The sequence below is a fragment of the Oenanthe melanoleuca genome, chromosome 11 (genome assembly GCF_029582105.1).
Source record: "Oenanthe melanoleuca isolate GR-GAL-2019-014 chromosome 11, OMel1.0, whole genome shotgun sequence".
Taxonomy (NCBI): domain Eukaryota; kingdom Metazoa; phylum Chordata; class Aves; order Passeriformes; family Muscicapidae; genus Oenanthe; species Oenanthe melanoleuca.
The window spans coordinates 7,260,812-7,278,986 of NC_079345.1; the positions used below are offsets into that span (position 1 = coordinate 7,260,812).

At 39.5% G+C, this 18,175-nt stretch overlaps 1 protein-coding gene and 1 non-coding gene across 12 annotated transcripts in view; both read right to left on the reverse strand.

The window, feature by feature from the left end:
* CNOT1 (CCR4-NOT transcription complex subunit 1) overlaps window positions 1-18,175 on the reverse strand; it is a 54,811-nt gene that overhangs the window by 21,827 nt on the left and 14,809 nt on the right. For 4 of the 11 annotated variants that reach the window (XM_056500349.1, XM_056500356.1, XM_056500350.1 and 1 more), the window contains exons 10-23: window positions 18,006-18,116; window positions 16,697-16,867; window positions 16,036-16,163; window positions 14,828-15,068; window positions 13,283-13,402; window positions 12,125-12,247; window positions 11,741-11,892; window positions 7,472-7,622; window positions 5,927-6,128; window positions 5,269-5,415; window positions 4,047-4,171; window positions 2,951-3,237; window positions 2,026-2,104; window positions 572-802 (exon numbers count right to left, since the gene is read on the reverse strand). In XM_056500349.1, coding sequence (XP_056356324.1) covers window positions 572-802; window positions 2,026-2,104; window positions 2,951-3,237; window positions 4,047-4,171; window positions 5,269-5,415; window positions 5,927-6,128; window positions 7,472-7,622; window positions 11,741-11,892; window positions 12,125-12,247; window positions 13,283-13,402; window positions 14,828-15,068; window positions 16,036-16,163; window positions 16,697-16,867; window positions 18,006-18,116 — 2,268 coding nt within the window. The remainder of the gene's footprint in view (window positions 1-571; window positions 803-2,025; window positions 2,105-2,950; window positions 3,238-4,046; window positions 4,172-5,268; window positions 5,416-5,926; window positions 6,129-7,471; window positions 7,623-11,740; window positions 11,893-12,124; window positions 12,248-13,282; window positions 13,403-14,827; window positions 15,069-16,035; window positions 16,164-16,696; window positions 16,868-18,005; window positions 18,117-18,175) is intronic. The other 7 variants (XM_056500354.1, XM_056500359.1, XM_056500360.1 and 4 more) reach the window with 3 other exon arrangements.
* Window positions 7,011-7,146, reverse strand: LOC130258063 (small nucleolar RNA SNORA50). Its single transcript, XR_008841433.1, has one exon. It is a non-coding gene; the product is annotated as a small nucleolar RNA SNORA50 (small nucleolar RNA).

The following is an 18,175-nucleotide window of genomic DNA, read 5'->3' on the forward strand; positions in this document are numbered from 1 at the left end:
CAAGCAGAGAGACAAGCTTGACTTTCCAGTGCATCAGCCATCATACAGAACAGCACTGCCCATCCTCAGCGTCCACATGGGAGCAAGTGTGCCCTAGAACTTTCTGTGCAATAGCCAATTCTACCTGCCAACCTGTAATAACTCTGACAAGCAGTTCAGAGTTGTTTACACAAGTGACCAAAGATTTGAAAAACCTAACACAGTTAGAAATGTGAGGTCAGATGTATGCAGTGTGTTCTTAAATTCCAAGCAGAATAGCAGCCGCCAACTATTTTAAGAGTCCTGTTGCAAGTCATTAACAGAAATGGTGGTTCTGTAACTGTCTTGATAATTACAGCCTCAAGAACACATTTCAACTTGACCCCAAAGTAATTTGGTAGTTTGATGATGAAAAATACTTTCTCTTTACAAAAATGTTGGCCACATTTTAAAAACTTATATGCTTTAAATCAAAAATAAGGGTCACCGTTTTAAAATCTGTAGTACACAAATTCAACAGATTCTGAGTCTGTATGTACTCAGTCCAGAGCAGCATCTGCCCCTCTGGGGAGACCACAATGACAATTCTCACCGGCACATCTTTCTTGAAGCTGACTCCAGTTGGTCGGGTGATTGTAATGGTTTTTGCCACGGTGGTGGTGGTTGAGGTGGTCACTATAGTGCTGACTTGACCAGCAAGAGGAGCTTTTGCTGGAACCTGGGCCTGGGCCTGAGCCTGGGCAAGTGCAATACTTCCAGGGGTGGTGATTGAACCCTGCATCTTCACAGGAGGATCTCTGGATTGCTGTCCATATTCTATGTACTAAAATAGGGTGAACAAGCACATACAAAATCTCACATGCAGCAACAGAACTATAGGATGATTTTTAGCGTGAGCACTATAAAGGTTTGCCAACAATCATTAAAATATTTGACAGTCTTGCCATAAAGGAATTTGTAAATACAACTGTACACTCAGATAAAGCACATCTTGTCACTATGGACTTTCTTACTGCAGAGGAGCCTCAAGCTCTGCCCTCTGGCCTCAATAAGTTGATGTCAAGCATCACAAGACCTAACATGCTTAATATTTTATAGAGTACTACCCAAAAGAAACTCCATCCCTATCCCTCCAGGCCTAGAACAGCAGAACAAAAGAGGGGAAAGAGCCTAAGAGCAATGTGTGAATATCAAGAAGCAGGCTACAAACCAGGTAAGTCTTCTGAAGAGACTCCAACAGCTAGACAGAATAGTCTGAAGCTCACCATTAGTAAGCAAAACAATAGCTCAGAAACAACTAACTTTCAGATATTGTATCTTCTAAAATAGTTTGATAGTAGAAAATTAGTTTCTTCCCCACTGCTGCACATTTCCCCAGAAACTGGAAACATCAGATGGTAATTTAAGGGGTACAGTCTGAAAGCTGTTAGTGAAACCAAGACTGCTTATTGGACTTTACAGCTTCAGGTGTGAGCCTTAATCTTAATGGTAGAGCTAAACATTTTTCCTAATTTAGCTCATGTTCTTAAGCTCTGCCACTACTATTAGTTTTTCTGTATTTCTACCAATAAAAGCACATTCAAGGCAGACACCATGTGGTGAATACTGTTCTGCTCAACATGGTGTTCCCAAAGCTCTCATCAGACCTTCAGGAAAGAAATTTTTCCTGGATTATTTTATCAGGTCTATGTATGAGACTGTATAAACCTAGATTAATGACTTCTATTTTAGATTAAAACACCAAATCTTTAAGGGACTGGAATATGAATCCACTGAGGCACTTTAATACCTTCATGCATGGACATGTATATTGGTTGATCACCAGTTATATTCAGGTAGCTATTTCAACAAACAACCCAAACAGATTTATGGAAGCAGGAAAGGCAACATCACCTGCCTTCCCTATCCCAGAGCAAAACATTTAAAAAAAGGCTTTTGACTCTGTGGATGTACGTGGTCTAAAACCACCAAAGATGAGATTGCTTTTTCAAAGGAAAAGAGAAATTTGCTCTGAAGAATTTAACACAGAAAGTTAGTGTTGCTCACCTCCTGTAAATGATGTGGGAACTGTATAAAGTGACTAATAGAAGCCAAGTGCTGACAATACTGGGGATAGTCCTTCAATCTGTCAGACAAAACATGCATTAGTCAGAATCATAATCCCACATCAGAAACAGTATTAGAGAGAAACAAATATTAGGTATGTCATTCACATACTGCACCATAGAATTACTTCTGGACTCCTTACAGCAGCTATGCTATAAACAAAGCGTTTCCTACAAAATATTTTTTGTTGCAAAATCTATTTAAAATTAATTGATTTAACATTAAAGCACAAGATTTATTCAGAGCAACTCATCTTTTCTTACATCTCTTTACTTCTGACCTAGTACACAACTGCATTTATATTCAGTGTTTGTAACAAGATTACTGGATAAGTAATTTGTAGTCTGCCTCAGTGCATTTTAAACAGCAAACCAGAGCACACCTCACACCCAGAATCTTCTCTATCTGCAATTCATTATAATTTTTGAGAAAAAACTTTTTCTGAGATTATTTAGCCATACTTTTCTGTGTAAAAGCAAAGTTCTAGAGTTTAGCTCCCAGCCAGTCCTTCAGTAATGAATACTGCAAATGGGACTCCACTGGAAAGCACCTGTTAATGAGTAATTATATTCACCCCACTTCTAACAAGCTTTTGGTTACTTCATCTAACTCAACACTTCACTGATTTTTATAGTCTAAGTAGTTTCTCAGTTTGTCCCACATTAATACAGGTATCACACCGAACATTTTAATTTAGAAAGGTTAACCTTTAACTAGCGGATTCACACACTTTGTTTCAAGTCAGTGTGTCTTTGAAGAAATCCCAAAGTTGAGATGTGCAATCTTGTACTGCACGATTAGAGCAGGTTCAAGGTTCACAAGACAATACAGGCACTATTAGAAGTGTACCAAAACTCACACTCACCTATTTTTAAATCTATCTAGTGCAGCAATACCAAAATAGTACATTTTGGATGCAAAAGGCTTTCGTAAGGCTTCAAGAACATAGCGCAGGGCCAGGCCCAATGCCATATAAGTAACCAGTCCTTTCTCTATGATGCCCCCGAAGAGACAGGCTGTTATGTGCAGCTCTTTATCTGGGTACTGGGGAAAGAAACGATACTCCTCAAACAAGTTCCTCAGCATACAGTTAAACACTTCTCGTTCCCGTTTAATGTTGGAGTCCTTAAACCTCTGCAGCATTTCCAAGACCTGCAAAGAAAGTGGAAATTGTTACCAACAGATTTGCTTGATTTCAGCCCCTTCCCATGTTCATATTTCGTGAGTGTCTGCAACTACTAAGGTACATTGTGCTACCACAATCACAAAGTAACTGCTTCCTTTTAACTGGCAAACAGACACTACATCACTAGAACCAGCTTCCTCTTCAGACTTTAGTGCTCTTTAAGTGACTGTCTTCACACAAAACTTTCTTGTGACCACCTACTCCATTACTTTCAAATTAGAAAAATGAAAATTAATGTTCTGTTCCATAATTTATAACCATGCAAATATATTAAAGTAAATTTGAAGTACTTCAAAGAGTAAGTACATCACACCAATAATTACTCTCATAGAGACTAACAAAAATAATTATCAAAAGCTCAGAAGGTAGAATTTGGGACACTTTTATATATATGGATCTTGTAGTCATTTTCACATAGCTTAAAATCAAATACATTTAAGATAATTTATACAGACTATTTAAAGGCATTCTTTAGCATTTATTTTCAACACAAAAGCTTCCACACCACATTGAATCCTTCACACTTAGCAGCATTTTAGGAGTGTTAATTAGACCTCTGGTGTCTTCAGTCCAGAGAAGTCAAAGCTGAATGAACTGAAAAACTGCAAGTTTACTGTGAAAACAACTTCAACCAAGCAAAAAAGAAATGCTGCAAAGCATCTACCAGGAGCCCTTTATTATTTCCCACTAAATCTAATATATGGAGGAATAATTACAATCCACTTTATTGCAAGTCTCTGGACAGGTGCTATAACTGCTACAGAAGGGAACTCACCTCATCCACAGACATGGTTGGGTGTGGTGGATGGTTGTAAATACGCTGGAAGTAGCTGTTTGCCTCATCATCTATTTCCTTGCTAAAGTGCTGATTAGCCTCTGGCCACACCTGAGATAAGTCAGCTGGTAAAAAAGGGAACAGGTATCATGCTCAGGACAACTTCAGACAATCAGGATTTCACCTAGACCTCTTCAACCAATCTATACAGAACTGCTAATTCTTCTGAAGAGCAGGATATTTAACCTTCCCAGCAGACAGGAATTGCTATTTAAAAATCTGTTTTCAGTACACTATATTAAAAAACTCTGCATCCTAAGATAACATTAACCTCACACTGCTCTACTCCTAGAACCCAGTGCATCCCAAGCTAACCTCAGACGACAACTAAATAACTGAATGCAGAACAGACTAGAACAAAGCATGCTACACAACACTAACATGCACACAAACTTGCACACAAACTTTCAGCCCACCCAATGAGTCCAGAAATTTATAATGAATGTTCAAGACCCAGAATATAAACAAGTGGTGATTACAGCCACCTCCACTATACATCTGTAGAGAAGGTAACTTTGCTGTTATTGCATATGGCTTCTTTGACAACTCTGTAACAGCAATGTGGAAGGTTTAGCACATGGCTGTGCTTCCTGACCATTTGACTACTTCAACAACTCACTGTGAGCATGCTGCAAAGGCATAAATGAGTTAAGGATAATGGCTTAGTGTTATGAACCACATCATTCCTTTCAAAAACTATCTTTCCACCTTCTTTTGTTCATCTTACTTGTATCCAGTGTTGCAGTCTATTTCATTGTTTTACCTGTAAAGTTCTCTGCTGCAATAGGACCTTACCCAGGTTTACCCTTGTCACAAATGAAACAAAAAACACCCTGGTACCAGGCACATACAATTCTCTGTCAAGAGCAGGACACTTTTGTTCAAAGCACGGCACAACAGAAAAAGGACAAAAACCACTATTCATGCAAATCCATAGCACATAATATTTTTATGCTAAAGGGTTTTTTTTAAACCTCCCCCCAGCCATTTGGCAAGCTCTTAGGATACAAGTTTAGAAACACATTTTTCAGACTAATATAATAATACAAGAGCCACACTTCTAACATTTACCACCTACAGATCCAAGCCTCCCCTGAAGGAAACACAGATTAACTGCAGACCACAGTCACACTTCACAGCCACAGACAACACTACCACTTACAAGGTTTCATCTTACTCTGCTGGAATGTAGGCTGGTTCAGTCCAGATGTGCTCAGCTTCCTTTGCACGAATGGGTCATTGTTCACGGCAGGAAGGCCCAGGGCTCCAGTTCCTATGCCAGTCAGGCTACCCGTAGTAAGACCACCTACTGAAAAGCAAACCTGTAGTAAGACCACTTAATGAAAAGCAAGCAATTGGTCACTTCAGTTGCACCCTCACAGTATCCACTTAACACTCCTCCTAGCATTTGTCATTTCCAAGAACTCAGAGCTTTATAGCCTCGTTACTGTCTAATATCAAGCAGTTTTCAGAAAAGCAGTTCTTTATCCCTGTCCCAACCTAAAATAATACTGCTGGATTTGTCAAAACACACTCATCCATGTGGCTCAAACCTTTTACCTACTGCAGCTGCAACACTCTGAAGTGCTGTTTCAGCAATGACCCAGGAGTGAGAACTCCTCACTCCATATCAGAGTGTAACTCCCTCCCATATGGCACAGCTGTGTGTCTCCAGTGTGCCTTCCCATCCTCAAAGGGAAGGAAGCACCTAACCCACCCATAAGGGGTGGGCTGTCACGTTCAGTATTTCCAACCCCAGCAATAACAGTGCCTTAGCTGTGCCATGTCAAAAACAAACCACTCCACCCGAAGAGCAGTACCTGGAAGCTGTGAAGAGAGTCCTCCAATGCCACTGAAACCGGTTGTCTGGTTTTGGGTGGATAGAGGTGGGAATGCTTTTGCTGGTGACTGAGGAGTGCTGAATGCAGAGCCCAAGTTTGGAGGGAAGCCTTGCATGCTCTGGGTGTGAGGAGCAGCTGAGCCACCTAAACTAAGAGAGGCCATTCCTGCAAGCGAGTCGATCTGAATGAAGAAAAGAAGATTATACAGACACCCATAAAGAACAGTCCAGATGATTTTTGGCAAGTTCTTTACAAGGATGGCTATATATCAAAACATTTCTGAGAAAAGCTCTTATGCATGGTTACTGTAAATTCTGAAGTCATCCAGATCACCCCAAAAGATTAGTTTGTCTACAGAATGCATTTTTTTCTTCTGCAATCCCATGAAATTCTATTCTTACAGAAAGTCTGATTGTTCCACAGTCTGTAGTTAAGTGTAACACAACAGTAAATGCTTACAATAAGCAGCATTTACTTCTACTTGCAGATTTTTGTACTAGAGTAGTTTATGTTCTGCAGTTTGCAACCTCAGACCCCACCTCAAAGCTTACAATGCTATTTCATTTCAAACTTAAGAGTATTTTTGACTGAAGGACCCTACTACTTTTCACAGCTAAATACCTGAATGAAGTCTTCAACAAAAAGCATTAAGACCTGGTTCATGAATAGGAAGGAAGGCACAGTTTGTCAAAGCAGTAAATTAAGGAACTGACTAAGAACACCAGAAAATGGTATTATTCACCCAGAAGACAACATGACTACAGACTAAAAATTGCTGCTGTTTGTTCATATGAGTTATGCATAGCAGGTTGCCAAGATATTTGGCACATCTGATAAGCAACTTCAATAAAACAACAATTTACAAGAAAAACACTCTCTATATTGAGTTTACATAATCTAATGACAATTCAGTCATTCTTAAATGCTAAATTGCCACTATTTCATGTGAAATACTTTTCACCACTTAAAAATCTGCCATTGAATGTAACTGCTAGAAGCAAAACCTGTCTGTAATGTGTTGCTCCCAGAGGAGGAAGGGATGATGAGTGGCAGGGATTAACTGAAATGTACCTTGTTTTTAAAAGAGCAGTTCAGTTGAGAGCTGAAGAGCCCCAGTTATAACAAGTCCTTATGCTCTAGCACTGTGGCTTGGCCCGTGAAGCTACAAACAAGACACATCAGGTTCAAAGGCAGTGCTTAACTCTCAGAAGTCCTAGCAAATTTTAGCACTTTAAAAGAAAGCCTCAGTTATTTAAAAAAAACCAAATATCTGTCCCTCCTCAGTGCTCCCATCCTATAATACTTCACAATTACTTCTTACAGACATCAGTGAAGTGAAAGACAGCTCTAAACTACATCCCTCAGACATTATTCACTAGTTACAAACAATCAACACATGCAAGCACAAAACTACGTGAGCCAGATGATGTTTGACTTAGTCCTGCAGAAAGAGCTCAACTAGTACAGCAGAACTAGCAGTAAATCAACACCAGCTTCTGAAAATGCAGAATGTGATTGTTCTACCTGCACAGGAGAGATGGCATCCAAGCTGCTGGCGCTGGGCGGGCGTCCTTTGGGCATGACTCCAGGGGGGGGCTGTCGAGCCTTGTTCATGACATTACTGCAGTTTGCTACCATGGTGAGGATCGTCTCTGACAGCTCCTGAGAAACACTCCTGGCATGTGGAAGCACGACAGTGAGCCATGTAACATTCACAAAAATATTAACTTATTTGATTTTCCTTGAGAAACTGAGGCCACATTTCACAAAAGGAAGCTGCAAAATGCCAGCAAAAGCTACATTTTGTTATTAGAAAAACTTGCCTTAGATCATCTCCCAAGAGAAACAGCTGTATTTAAATAGAGAAGTTTAAACTGCAGTTCTACAACAATCTCCAATAGATTATTCCTTTGTTTTTGATGATTCAAATACTCCTTTACAGTTACCCCAGCAAGTAAGGTCATACTGAAGGCTGGGATGTGTACCTACATGGCTCCAACAAGTTCTTGGAAAAGCCTTTGTCTGCTGTTGTCTATATTGCAGGTTATATAACAGCTTGCCTCATTAATTAAAAAGCAGATAGTGATGTGATCCCTTGTTTAAACCTACCCCTCAAGGCTTTTTCCTGTAGCCAAACTCCACCATTTATGGTTCTTCTCATTCAGAATTTCATTATATACAAGTTCTCTCTAAAAGATGAGATACATGGGCTATGTACACATAGACATAAAAAGAGGTAAAGACCACCACTTGCTTCACTAAAACTCATCTGTCTACAGACTGAAAGACGTGCTTCACACACTGGCACTAAACCCAAACAGAGACAGGAAATTTAACTATTCAAGGAAAATATAATCAAAAAACATCAAAATACTCAAACTTAGGCACAAAGTCATTGCACAACCCAGAGCAGTCAGTACCTCTTTCCAAAGTGTTCCATGTCTGACTGCCAGGTTCTCAAACCAAAAGGGAAGCCAGCCCTGTTGCTGACTTACCTAACCACAGATATAATAACAGAACACCAACATTTTCCTTGTGGAAAAAATAGCAAATTATTTATGCTTTCCTGAACTTCAGTTATATCTTTTCGGTGAAGACAGCTAAAGCTGCAGATTCCTTCCTGCAATGGTGCAACTACCCTAATATAGCTTTGTTGTTCTGTTAACCTCATCTGAAGATTCCTCATTTCAACTCAGTTTTCATAAGCTGTTAGTACTCAACTCTTGGCATGAGGTGAAAAACAACAAAAGAACCATTCTGGTGATTAAGGCAGAAGAATTGAAGATTAAAGAGATTCTTTTTTCAGAAAGTGTAACCAGACCTGAAGACAGAGCTCTGAGCTTGGCACACAGTAGACTCAGTATCTACAGTATGTATTTGCCCTCACCCCAGCACCAAAGTCTCAGAAGTCTCAACATTTAAATGTATGTATGACCAACTGAAATGCATCACAGGATTTTTTTCTGATGCAGGTGGCATTTCAAGACCATACAGCACTTCAGTTAGCCATGGAATCAGTCATGGGAGTCTACAGTTCACACTGTTACCAACCTCAGTCTTTTGCCCTCCTTTTTTGGGGGTTAAATTTGCAGTCTTTATGCTTAAATACTACAACATGCTTTTGCAAAACAAATTCCAACCTGCTGTAGATAGGTAATATGGCAGCACAGAATGAGGACAAAGGCAGACGTACAATCCCCAAGTTGGATATTTATGGTGACTGGTTAAGACATTTGTTCTCTGGAGAGAACCACTAATGTTTTGTCCCACCATCTAGGCAGACAGAAGGTTAACTTTTTTATCATGTCAAGAGACAGACTGCTGTATCAAATTGCAAACATCACAGTATTTTTAGATAGCACAGAACTGGAAATTTTCTAAAAAAAAACAAAAAACAAACAAAACCAAAACATCCAACCAATCAACAAACCCAACAAAAGCAAAACCCACAAAAAAAAACAGTCTGCATTTCCGGCAAATGAAGTAGGTAAGCTGAGAGCCAGGGACCAGAGTCTAGAGCAACGAAACTGTCACTGTAAGGGAAGTTAAAGCTTGCTGGAATCACCCTTTCATTTCTCTTCCTCTTTTTTCCCCCCAAACATTTTCATAAAAAGTGGGAACAAGCCTTTTAATTTCTGAGGCACTGGTACACAGAAGCCTCTTCCCTGCTTGAGACAAAGACTGAGAAGAAATGACCATTCCCCACACTGACACAACTGAACGGCGCAGAACATGGCTGTAAGAAGAAGGCACTGCTGCCCCTCTCAACTCACTGCAACTCCACGAGGGAAACACTTCTCAAAAGCAGCTTGTTAATAAATTACATGGTTGGTCAGCCTGTGCTGCCTGCAACCAAGCCTGACTTCATTGTAAAAACACTCAGTAATAGAAGGAACACTTATTTCTTTTTGAAGACATGATGCCACAACTGCAGTGCTCACCAGTGATAAATAAGCTGCACCAAAAATAAGTCTCAGAACATGCAGGGACCTGGTGGCTAAAAAAAAAAAAGTCTCCCAGGGCACAAAATAAGACAAGAACTAACTACAGCCTAATTAAAGAGCAGGCTCCTAAATCAACAGATTTAGGAGATGGCAGACTTCAGCTAGTGAAATGCAACTACCCTCCCAAATGTATTTCGTATTTACTGTGATTTTAACCTTCTAGTCTTTATAACGCCTGCTTCCATTTGTGACTGAAACCTAAGCTAATCAAAGCAATTGCTTCATGAAAGAAATCCAAGCTTTTTCTTTCCAAAGCTCAAAGAGAATAACTAATGGAAAATGACTGCAAGTAGGTCACATTCTTGTATAAAAGGGAATAAAAGTAGCTATAAAAAGAAACCAAAGGCTCTGAGAATTGTGCCAGTAGAGAACTAGTGGTGTTTGGAATTAATGGAATAAATAAAACTCGGTAACACATTAAAATTCAAAACACAGTGACATTAGATGCAATTCAAATCTATAGCTAACTATCAAACTTTGAAACAAACATTGCAGCACGCAAAATAAAGAACATAAGCTCGTTTGTGAACTACAGCTTCAAAATATGCACTTTGACTTGAAAATTAAGAGCTATTTCTTTAGACTAAAACATGTGCTAGACCATTTTATTTCAGAAACAGTATTTGAACATTAGTTGCACAGGTTCCAGCAGAAAACAGGAGAATCCCTTCTCCAAAGTTTTACAAGCACCTCAAATTTCCTTTCAGTTCCAATACTCATTGTGACCAACCATATGTTGGTACTAATTTCCTACTACCTACATGAGAGCCATGAATCATCCTGGGTACCTCTAAAGTTGCTTCTTATTTCTTTCAAGACCACACTGGCTAAGCCAAAGGACACAGTATAAACCTCACATTAGGTAACACACACTTAGACATGCCAGCCTCATCTGGTGCCAAAATGTATCAAGAAAACAAGCCCCATCCCCAGCTTCCAGTCACTCTGATTCACACACTGCACTACACTGCCTCTCATTACCTCTGATATATTGCAGCAGTTCAACACCACTTTGATCTGACAGCATTAAGAAACAACACCACAAATGTTTTGTTTTACAATTTTCAGTCACATTTACTACGTGTGTACATAGCATTTAAGGACTGATTTGTCCAACTTCAGTGTCCATCAGCCCTTCTGTATTCTATTCCTGGCCCCAGCAGCTCTCAAATCCACACCCTTTTCTTTTGGCTTTAGCTAAACAATCTTATATGCAAAAGATGTTCAATATTTTCTGACTTTGACTACTTTGAGTCTCTCTCAAAGAGAGCAGAAGTTACATGTCTAGTTTCAGTCTCAATTACACTACAGTCACCACTCTTCACCTTTTTCCAACACACAAGGACAGCATGAGTCCTTTGTGCCAAAGCAGTTACCACACAGAAACATTTGGTCAACACAATCACAAAATCCATTATAAAACCATTATTTTCCAAGCTTCTGTCCCATTCCGTAGCCCTGGCCTGGACAAATGTAATTAATTTGTGTGAATTACAGCCCTATATCTACCTAGTCATTGTCAACTGATTATATGACTAACCAGACAGCCTCCAATCACCAGGATGAGCTCACCTACTTGATGATTAAAGACAATACTCAAGTTCTTGTGATCTAGCCTACAACAGAAGTTCCAATGCAAAATTAAATGTACTACTGCACCTATCCTTGTTAGCTTATAGACTCTCACTAACCCCACTTTCCACATGAAATTCCAAACCACCTATGACCCTGTGCCAGAAAGCGAGCCGCAAACAGATTACACTTTCAGAATAAGCAATATAATTCTTACCCAGCACAAGCTTGCAGACAGGCCAACATAGTCGCCAAGGTTTCTGGAGGAAGTTGAGCACTTTTGGGCTGATCCTTCTCTGGAGCAAGGCCACCCAGGATAGATGGACATCTTCTCTTTAAGAAAGTCATACAGGCCTGGATGAAAGGTTCCTGAGGGAAAAAATATTATCTTAATTTCCCAAACCACATCCAAGACACAATTTCAAACTTGGCAATTGCACTATGGAAAGAATTGTACTAAGCTACTATAGTTCAGTGAAAATGTTGAACTATCAGACTATGGACACTTTAAACAACTTTAAAGCTACTAATAAAATTGTTAAAGTGACTTAAGTTAGTCACTGACAAGAGTGCAAAAATAAAGAGAAAAATCCTGCTTTACCCCATGCTCCCGAATTTTATCTGTGAGCCATTTGTCAAGTTTGAGGTATTCCCGTCGAGAGGCAAGTGCAGCAAGGTCAATAACAAAGGCAAATGGAGTACCATTTAGCAGCATTGACAAGGCCTAAAGAAAGAAAATCAGAAGACTACTAGTGAAGACACACAGATACCCTTTCTCTTTTTTTCTATCTTTCTAGTTCTCATACATGTTTTAGTAAAGAAGTCTTATTATGACATGCTGCCATGCTTTCTTTGTCAACAAAGATTGGTACTAGCAACTTCACTTATAGGTCGCTTGTGAGACAAATAAGCATGAGCTTTGATTTGAAATCATGACTTCACATTCTTTGAAGTGACCTTGTGCTGACAGTTTTAAATTCCTCTGTGATATGAAAAACCACCAGCAAGTGGTCAAGCACTACCAAATTGATATTGCTACAAAGTTAAGCAGAACAACCTAGCACTTTCCTCCAAATAGACCTCAACCACTTCAGATACTTGGAATATATCTGCTCCAAGAGGTCATCTCTGAAAACTGTAACTGCTACAACAAAACTGACTCTAAGCAGCAGCTGGTGCTCTTGCACTTTGAGATCCCTGATTATTTTGTATCTAACTTCAGGAAGCAATAAAGGCCCCAAAGAACTTACTCACAACTTCCAGTCTTTTGTCAATGTATAAAATCTAAGAAATAGTAGCATTTTCAAGAAATCCCCATTCCATTATGTTTAGCAGTGCCACCTCCACACAAACATCACTTCAATAATATTTAACCTTAAAACAGTCAAAGCTCTTCCTGGATTCACACTACATTCACAAAGCAAGCAGTTCTGCAGTGCTGCTTCCCAAGGTACTTGTCAGCTAAGCCAGGGTAACCAACCCCACTGCAAACACCAAGTAAAATGTCTTGGGCTCACAACAGGACAGGCTGGAAGCATCTGTAGTCAGATACCACAACTCAGCTGAAGAGTACTTTAAGCCACCTGAACGCAGGTTTTCTTTTAAGATGAGGGACAGCAGCCACAAATGAAATCAGACATGCCTGAACTATGTAATGCCTACTAAATTAGTCTACCTTAAGCTCAGCTTTTGTTAAAAGATTAGAAAGTCCGCATAAGACACCAGACAAAAAATAATGGCAGTATTTTGCAAAACTCACCTTCAAGTCTTGCGCCACATCAAGAATACGTGACAATTTTGCCTGGTCATACTGCTCCCCTCTCATGTACCATTCTGCCATGGCATGCATGATAAGCTGACGAATTGAAGGAGACTGACCCTGAGGAGAATTAAATTATGATCGTACTTAATGATTCCAAAAACAGGATCAATTATGTGAACATTCAACAGGGTACTTCATAATTAGAAAGCTTAACATATAAAACATATTTACACTTTACCTTCAGAACTTGCTTCTGATTTGAGCTCTTTCTATTCAGAAATAAGCTATCCATGAGCGACAAGTAAAAGGATGTGGCTGACTGCAAATGGCAGATACATACATCCCCACCTCTCTCCTATCACTGTCCAGGACCAATTCCTCTCTATCACAGGCAAATTGATTATAGACTACACAAATATTTACAAAATGTTATGCCTGATGATGTCCTGAAGCAAAAATTCTGTACCATACCTTAAAAAGGAAACCATAGTACCTAGATATTTGCTCATACAGGGGCAATTTCAAAATACAAAATACAACACAATTAAGATTTTTATGGCAGCAAGGGTTTTGTTTAAAGGAAAAGCGTTAAGGAATGGCACCATGTTCCATGACAATCATCACTCAGTGCCTTGATCTGAGACCTGTGGAAAAATAGCCTATTCTGCCATTTCAAGGCCTCATGCAAAAAGCACTTCACATCTGTTCTAGCCCTCATCCTACAGTTTAAACACTTCCATCAGGAAAATATAAAACATTCATAGCATGACCTCAGAGGTCAAGCTTCTTGCCATTAACTCTACTCTAAACAGGGAAACATGTTTGCTAATGCAGATTCTCTTTGACCCCAGAGACTTCCGCTGCTTCAAATTTCGTATGACTTCTTTAACTACCAGTGCACACAATGATGAAGGCCACACTAAATAAAACATCCATTAGAAGTATGGGATTTGCATACACAGCTACTGTGTCTCTAAGTGGAAGCTCTCCTTGAAAAAGGTCAGCAGCCAGTCCCAAGTTTTCAGACAACATCCAGACTGAAAACTTCCAGTGCAGGTAGTTTCTTTATGTCTAGAATAGCCTTCATCTATTTGGCAAGTACAAAAGAGATATTTTGGTTTAAACCTTCTCACCTCTTACTATTTCAAGTTTTTACACATTAAATGTGTGAGGTTGATAGCTGAGGGGGTGGGGTAGGTGATGCTGTTGTGAGGTTTTGGGGGGTTTCTTTTGGGTTATTTGGTTTTGCATTTTTTCCTTTTTCTTAAAATAAAACTGTGGTCAACCTCATTTAAAGCAAAAGTTTTAAAAAATCAAACTTAATTTGGGTCTCTGTACTTTTCCAGGAGTATTTTCTCAGTGAATCATAACAGTTTGCTTCAAATCAGGGAAGAGACATACTATTACTTTGCATAAACCATGGATCATTTACCTCTTGAGTTTTTAACTGACCAGTTCACAAACCAGTACAAACATTGTAACTGTTTGACCCATTTAACAAGCTTTCAAGTTACAGGAACAAACTACGGTGAAAACACTTACCTGTCCATGCCATGCATAGTGCAAAATGATGGCTGAGTTGGGATGGTTGCCAAGGAAAATTGGCATGAGTGTGGAGATGAGTTCATGGCGCAAGGTATGCCAGGACGTGTTGATCTGCAATAAGGCCAATACCAGCATATCTGGGCAGTGCTTGATAGGAAAACTGAAGAGCTGCTTAACCTGTTCATACTGCCCCACTTCTGCCAATCGTAACAGAGACTCAATCAAATCCAGGCTCTTCCTAACAAAAGAGAAGAAAAAACAAATAGACAACCCCCACAAAGTTACCAAGCAGCAAGTTTGCAGGATCCTGGATTCAAATATTTTATGGCAGCAACTGTAAGGACATATAAAGCAACACTCACTGCAAACCACCTTACACTGCAGCTCTTATCATGCACAACTAAGCCTGCAAGAAACCATAAAAAATAACTCGAGATCTTAAGAGTTCCTAATTATGTTAGGGAGGAGAGGGAACTGAAAGCTGATGTTGAAAAATTCAGCCTGATTTGGGTCACTTGGATAATTTAACTTGAAACATACTTCCAGAAATGGAACACACTTTTTTAAACACCTCAAAGTCCCCACTTGTGAAAGTTAATGAAGATACTTTACTTCTTTTGCCGCTTTACAAGTGATCATTGCCAATTTACTTGTATTCCTCATCCTCCAATTCCCTATTCTGGGCCTTAGAAAAAGAAGCAAGTATCTGTACTGAAATAAGATACATGGCTATACCAAAAAAGGGGTGCAAACGTCAGCTCAGAAAGTCACACCAGTCAGCTTTATGCAATAACTCACCAATAGTCACATACAGTTACAAAGTAAATTTTAAGACTTTTTTCATACAAGTAGAGCAAGTTTCTCTAATATCACCCTGGGAAAAACAGATTTAAGTTTCAAACCACTTCCTCTATGCCCTCCTTTCAGCTTGCAGGATGTGCCAAAATACATCAGCAGAAACTCTCCAGACAAGGCCAAGACTCCAACAAAAGCAAGGTATTATGGAAGTATACTGGAATACTGTGTATACAGGATATTGAGGATAGTTTCACCAATCAAACATGTCACAAATACTAATGTCTGATATACTGGTATGTACACAGCTACAATAAATCTGGCTGCATCAAGATAAAGCCACTTTTCACCAGACAAGTAATCTTACTCTAACTCTATCTATGAAAAGCAGTGGAAAGCAGGTTTATTACCATGTAGCAATTTCTCGATTGTCATCCTCTGGTGGTGCTTTCAGGATGTCTGTGGCAACAGTATGGCAAGGGTAGTCAGCAAAACAGAAGATGTCGGGGTTTATGAGGGAATGTTGGATGAAGGAGAGCTGGAATAAAAAAAGACGTCAGAAGTAGTTTATACATGGGAGTTTCAGGTTCCTTGTGCTTTATCAAGTGCCACATTTTGAGAATGATACAAATCAACTAAGCAGCAGGGATGAGCCAAGCTTCACTGTGTGTTTTATGCAAGACTGAACCTCACACTTCTAGAATTTGAGAATGATGGGTATAGATATGTTGAGAGCAGCTGTTTGCATGAAGCTGTGGCCTTTTTGTGGAACCAGGTAAGCACCCCAGAGCACTGCCATTCTACAGCAGTTCTATGCTCAGCTGCACTACACACAAGAACTCTTTTTGGGACAAAAGCACGGTCACGGTGCACAGTAAGTGACCATGTCCCAAACAATGCAGTCAATCACACACTGTACTTCTTCAACACATATGAAGCTTATGCCTTACAGGCCAAGGTCCCAAATGAGTATTATCTAAACATTCACGCTACTAATCTCCATTTACCATTCAATAAATTCAGGAATTTTAAAAATATTCTACAGATAAAGTAAAAATGCTGAAAACATACCTGGCCCTCTGCATGCTTCCAAGGTCTGTATATGGCATTAACTGGAAAAACCTCCATGCCCAGCCCTCTCTGGATGCCAAAAACTACAATATGCAGGCCCTTGCTATCACGAATCTGAAATCCTGGATGGTCCAATTCATACGTTACTACTTTGAAGTCCAGGGTAGGGTTCTGCAATCAGACAAACAAGGGTTGTGAGCCTTGCACATTACCATCTTCTGTACTGTCTTGAAAGAACCCTTCTTCATCAGTATTGTACCCAACTTAACATCCGCCCAACTTTTTGTTGAAAGCAAAGGTTTTGTTTTAAAAAGAGGTGTATTTATATAGTTGTGAGAATTCGATGCAAGTTACATGTTTTAAACTGCCCTGTGAGATTGCACTTCCCCAGCACTACAGTAGCTGTCTCTTCCTCCAAACACTTAATTAATAATTTTTTAAAAACTACCAAATATATAGCTCCTTTCTTAGCATACTTATTCCTTTCCTAGGCTTCCACACCCTTTGATAAAAGGCGGAAGGGTCTGATCTGCTGGCAAGCACAACTTGCTCCCCTTTTGCAAAAGGTAAACTCCAAGATCTTGTGAAGCACCCACTACATTTCCAGAACAGTGTAAAACAATATTTATGAGAGAGCTTGCAGGAACTGTGGCCATTATGGAACACAAACCACTCATTTCAGAGACAGGTGAGCACCACATACAAAGGTATTTTATGGCCCAAGGTTTAGAAGAACAAAACAGTGACTTCTGCATACATTAGAGGGAAGATACAAAAAAGTCCCAAGACAAGTAAAGGAAATGGTACTCATGTTTAACTGAGTTAATTTGCAAAAATTGCTGCTTATAAAGTGGTGGAAAAACTTTGCTATTTCTTAAGTGTTATCATACCTAAGAAGCAATAAAGAAGAGCTTTGGAACGAGTAGCTAAAAAATTAATTTCATTTTCATCACTAATGCCTACAGTAAGAAGTTTTCCAAAACCAGGTGTCTGATGCACAAAACTTTCCACTGTCAGAAACACACTGAAACACAAAAACCCTCAAGAGAACACATGCTAGAACACATGGGAGCACTGTGGAATGAATCTCAAAGTGCACCCAAGTTACTCATTCAAGTAGCTTCCATCTCCCAGAATTCATCAAAATTCTCTTGTTCATGCGGGGAAAAAAACCCCAGCATTTAAGTATAGTTACATTAGAGAGATTCAAAGCTCTTCAGGCTGTTGGGGAGCTTAAAAAGGTTTATCATCATACTGAGATATGCCCTGCTTTATCCACATAAAAAACGAAGATGCTCACAAGACCTACCAGCTCTTTAAGAACATCAATCAAGACCTCCACATTCCAGGTATGGGCTTGGCTTCCATCACTCTTATCTTTGCCATCACTCCAAATCCCACTGCCAGGAGCCGAAATAGACTGCAAGTCAAATACACTGAATCAAATACTTGTAAAAAATAAAGCAGTCTCAACACCTA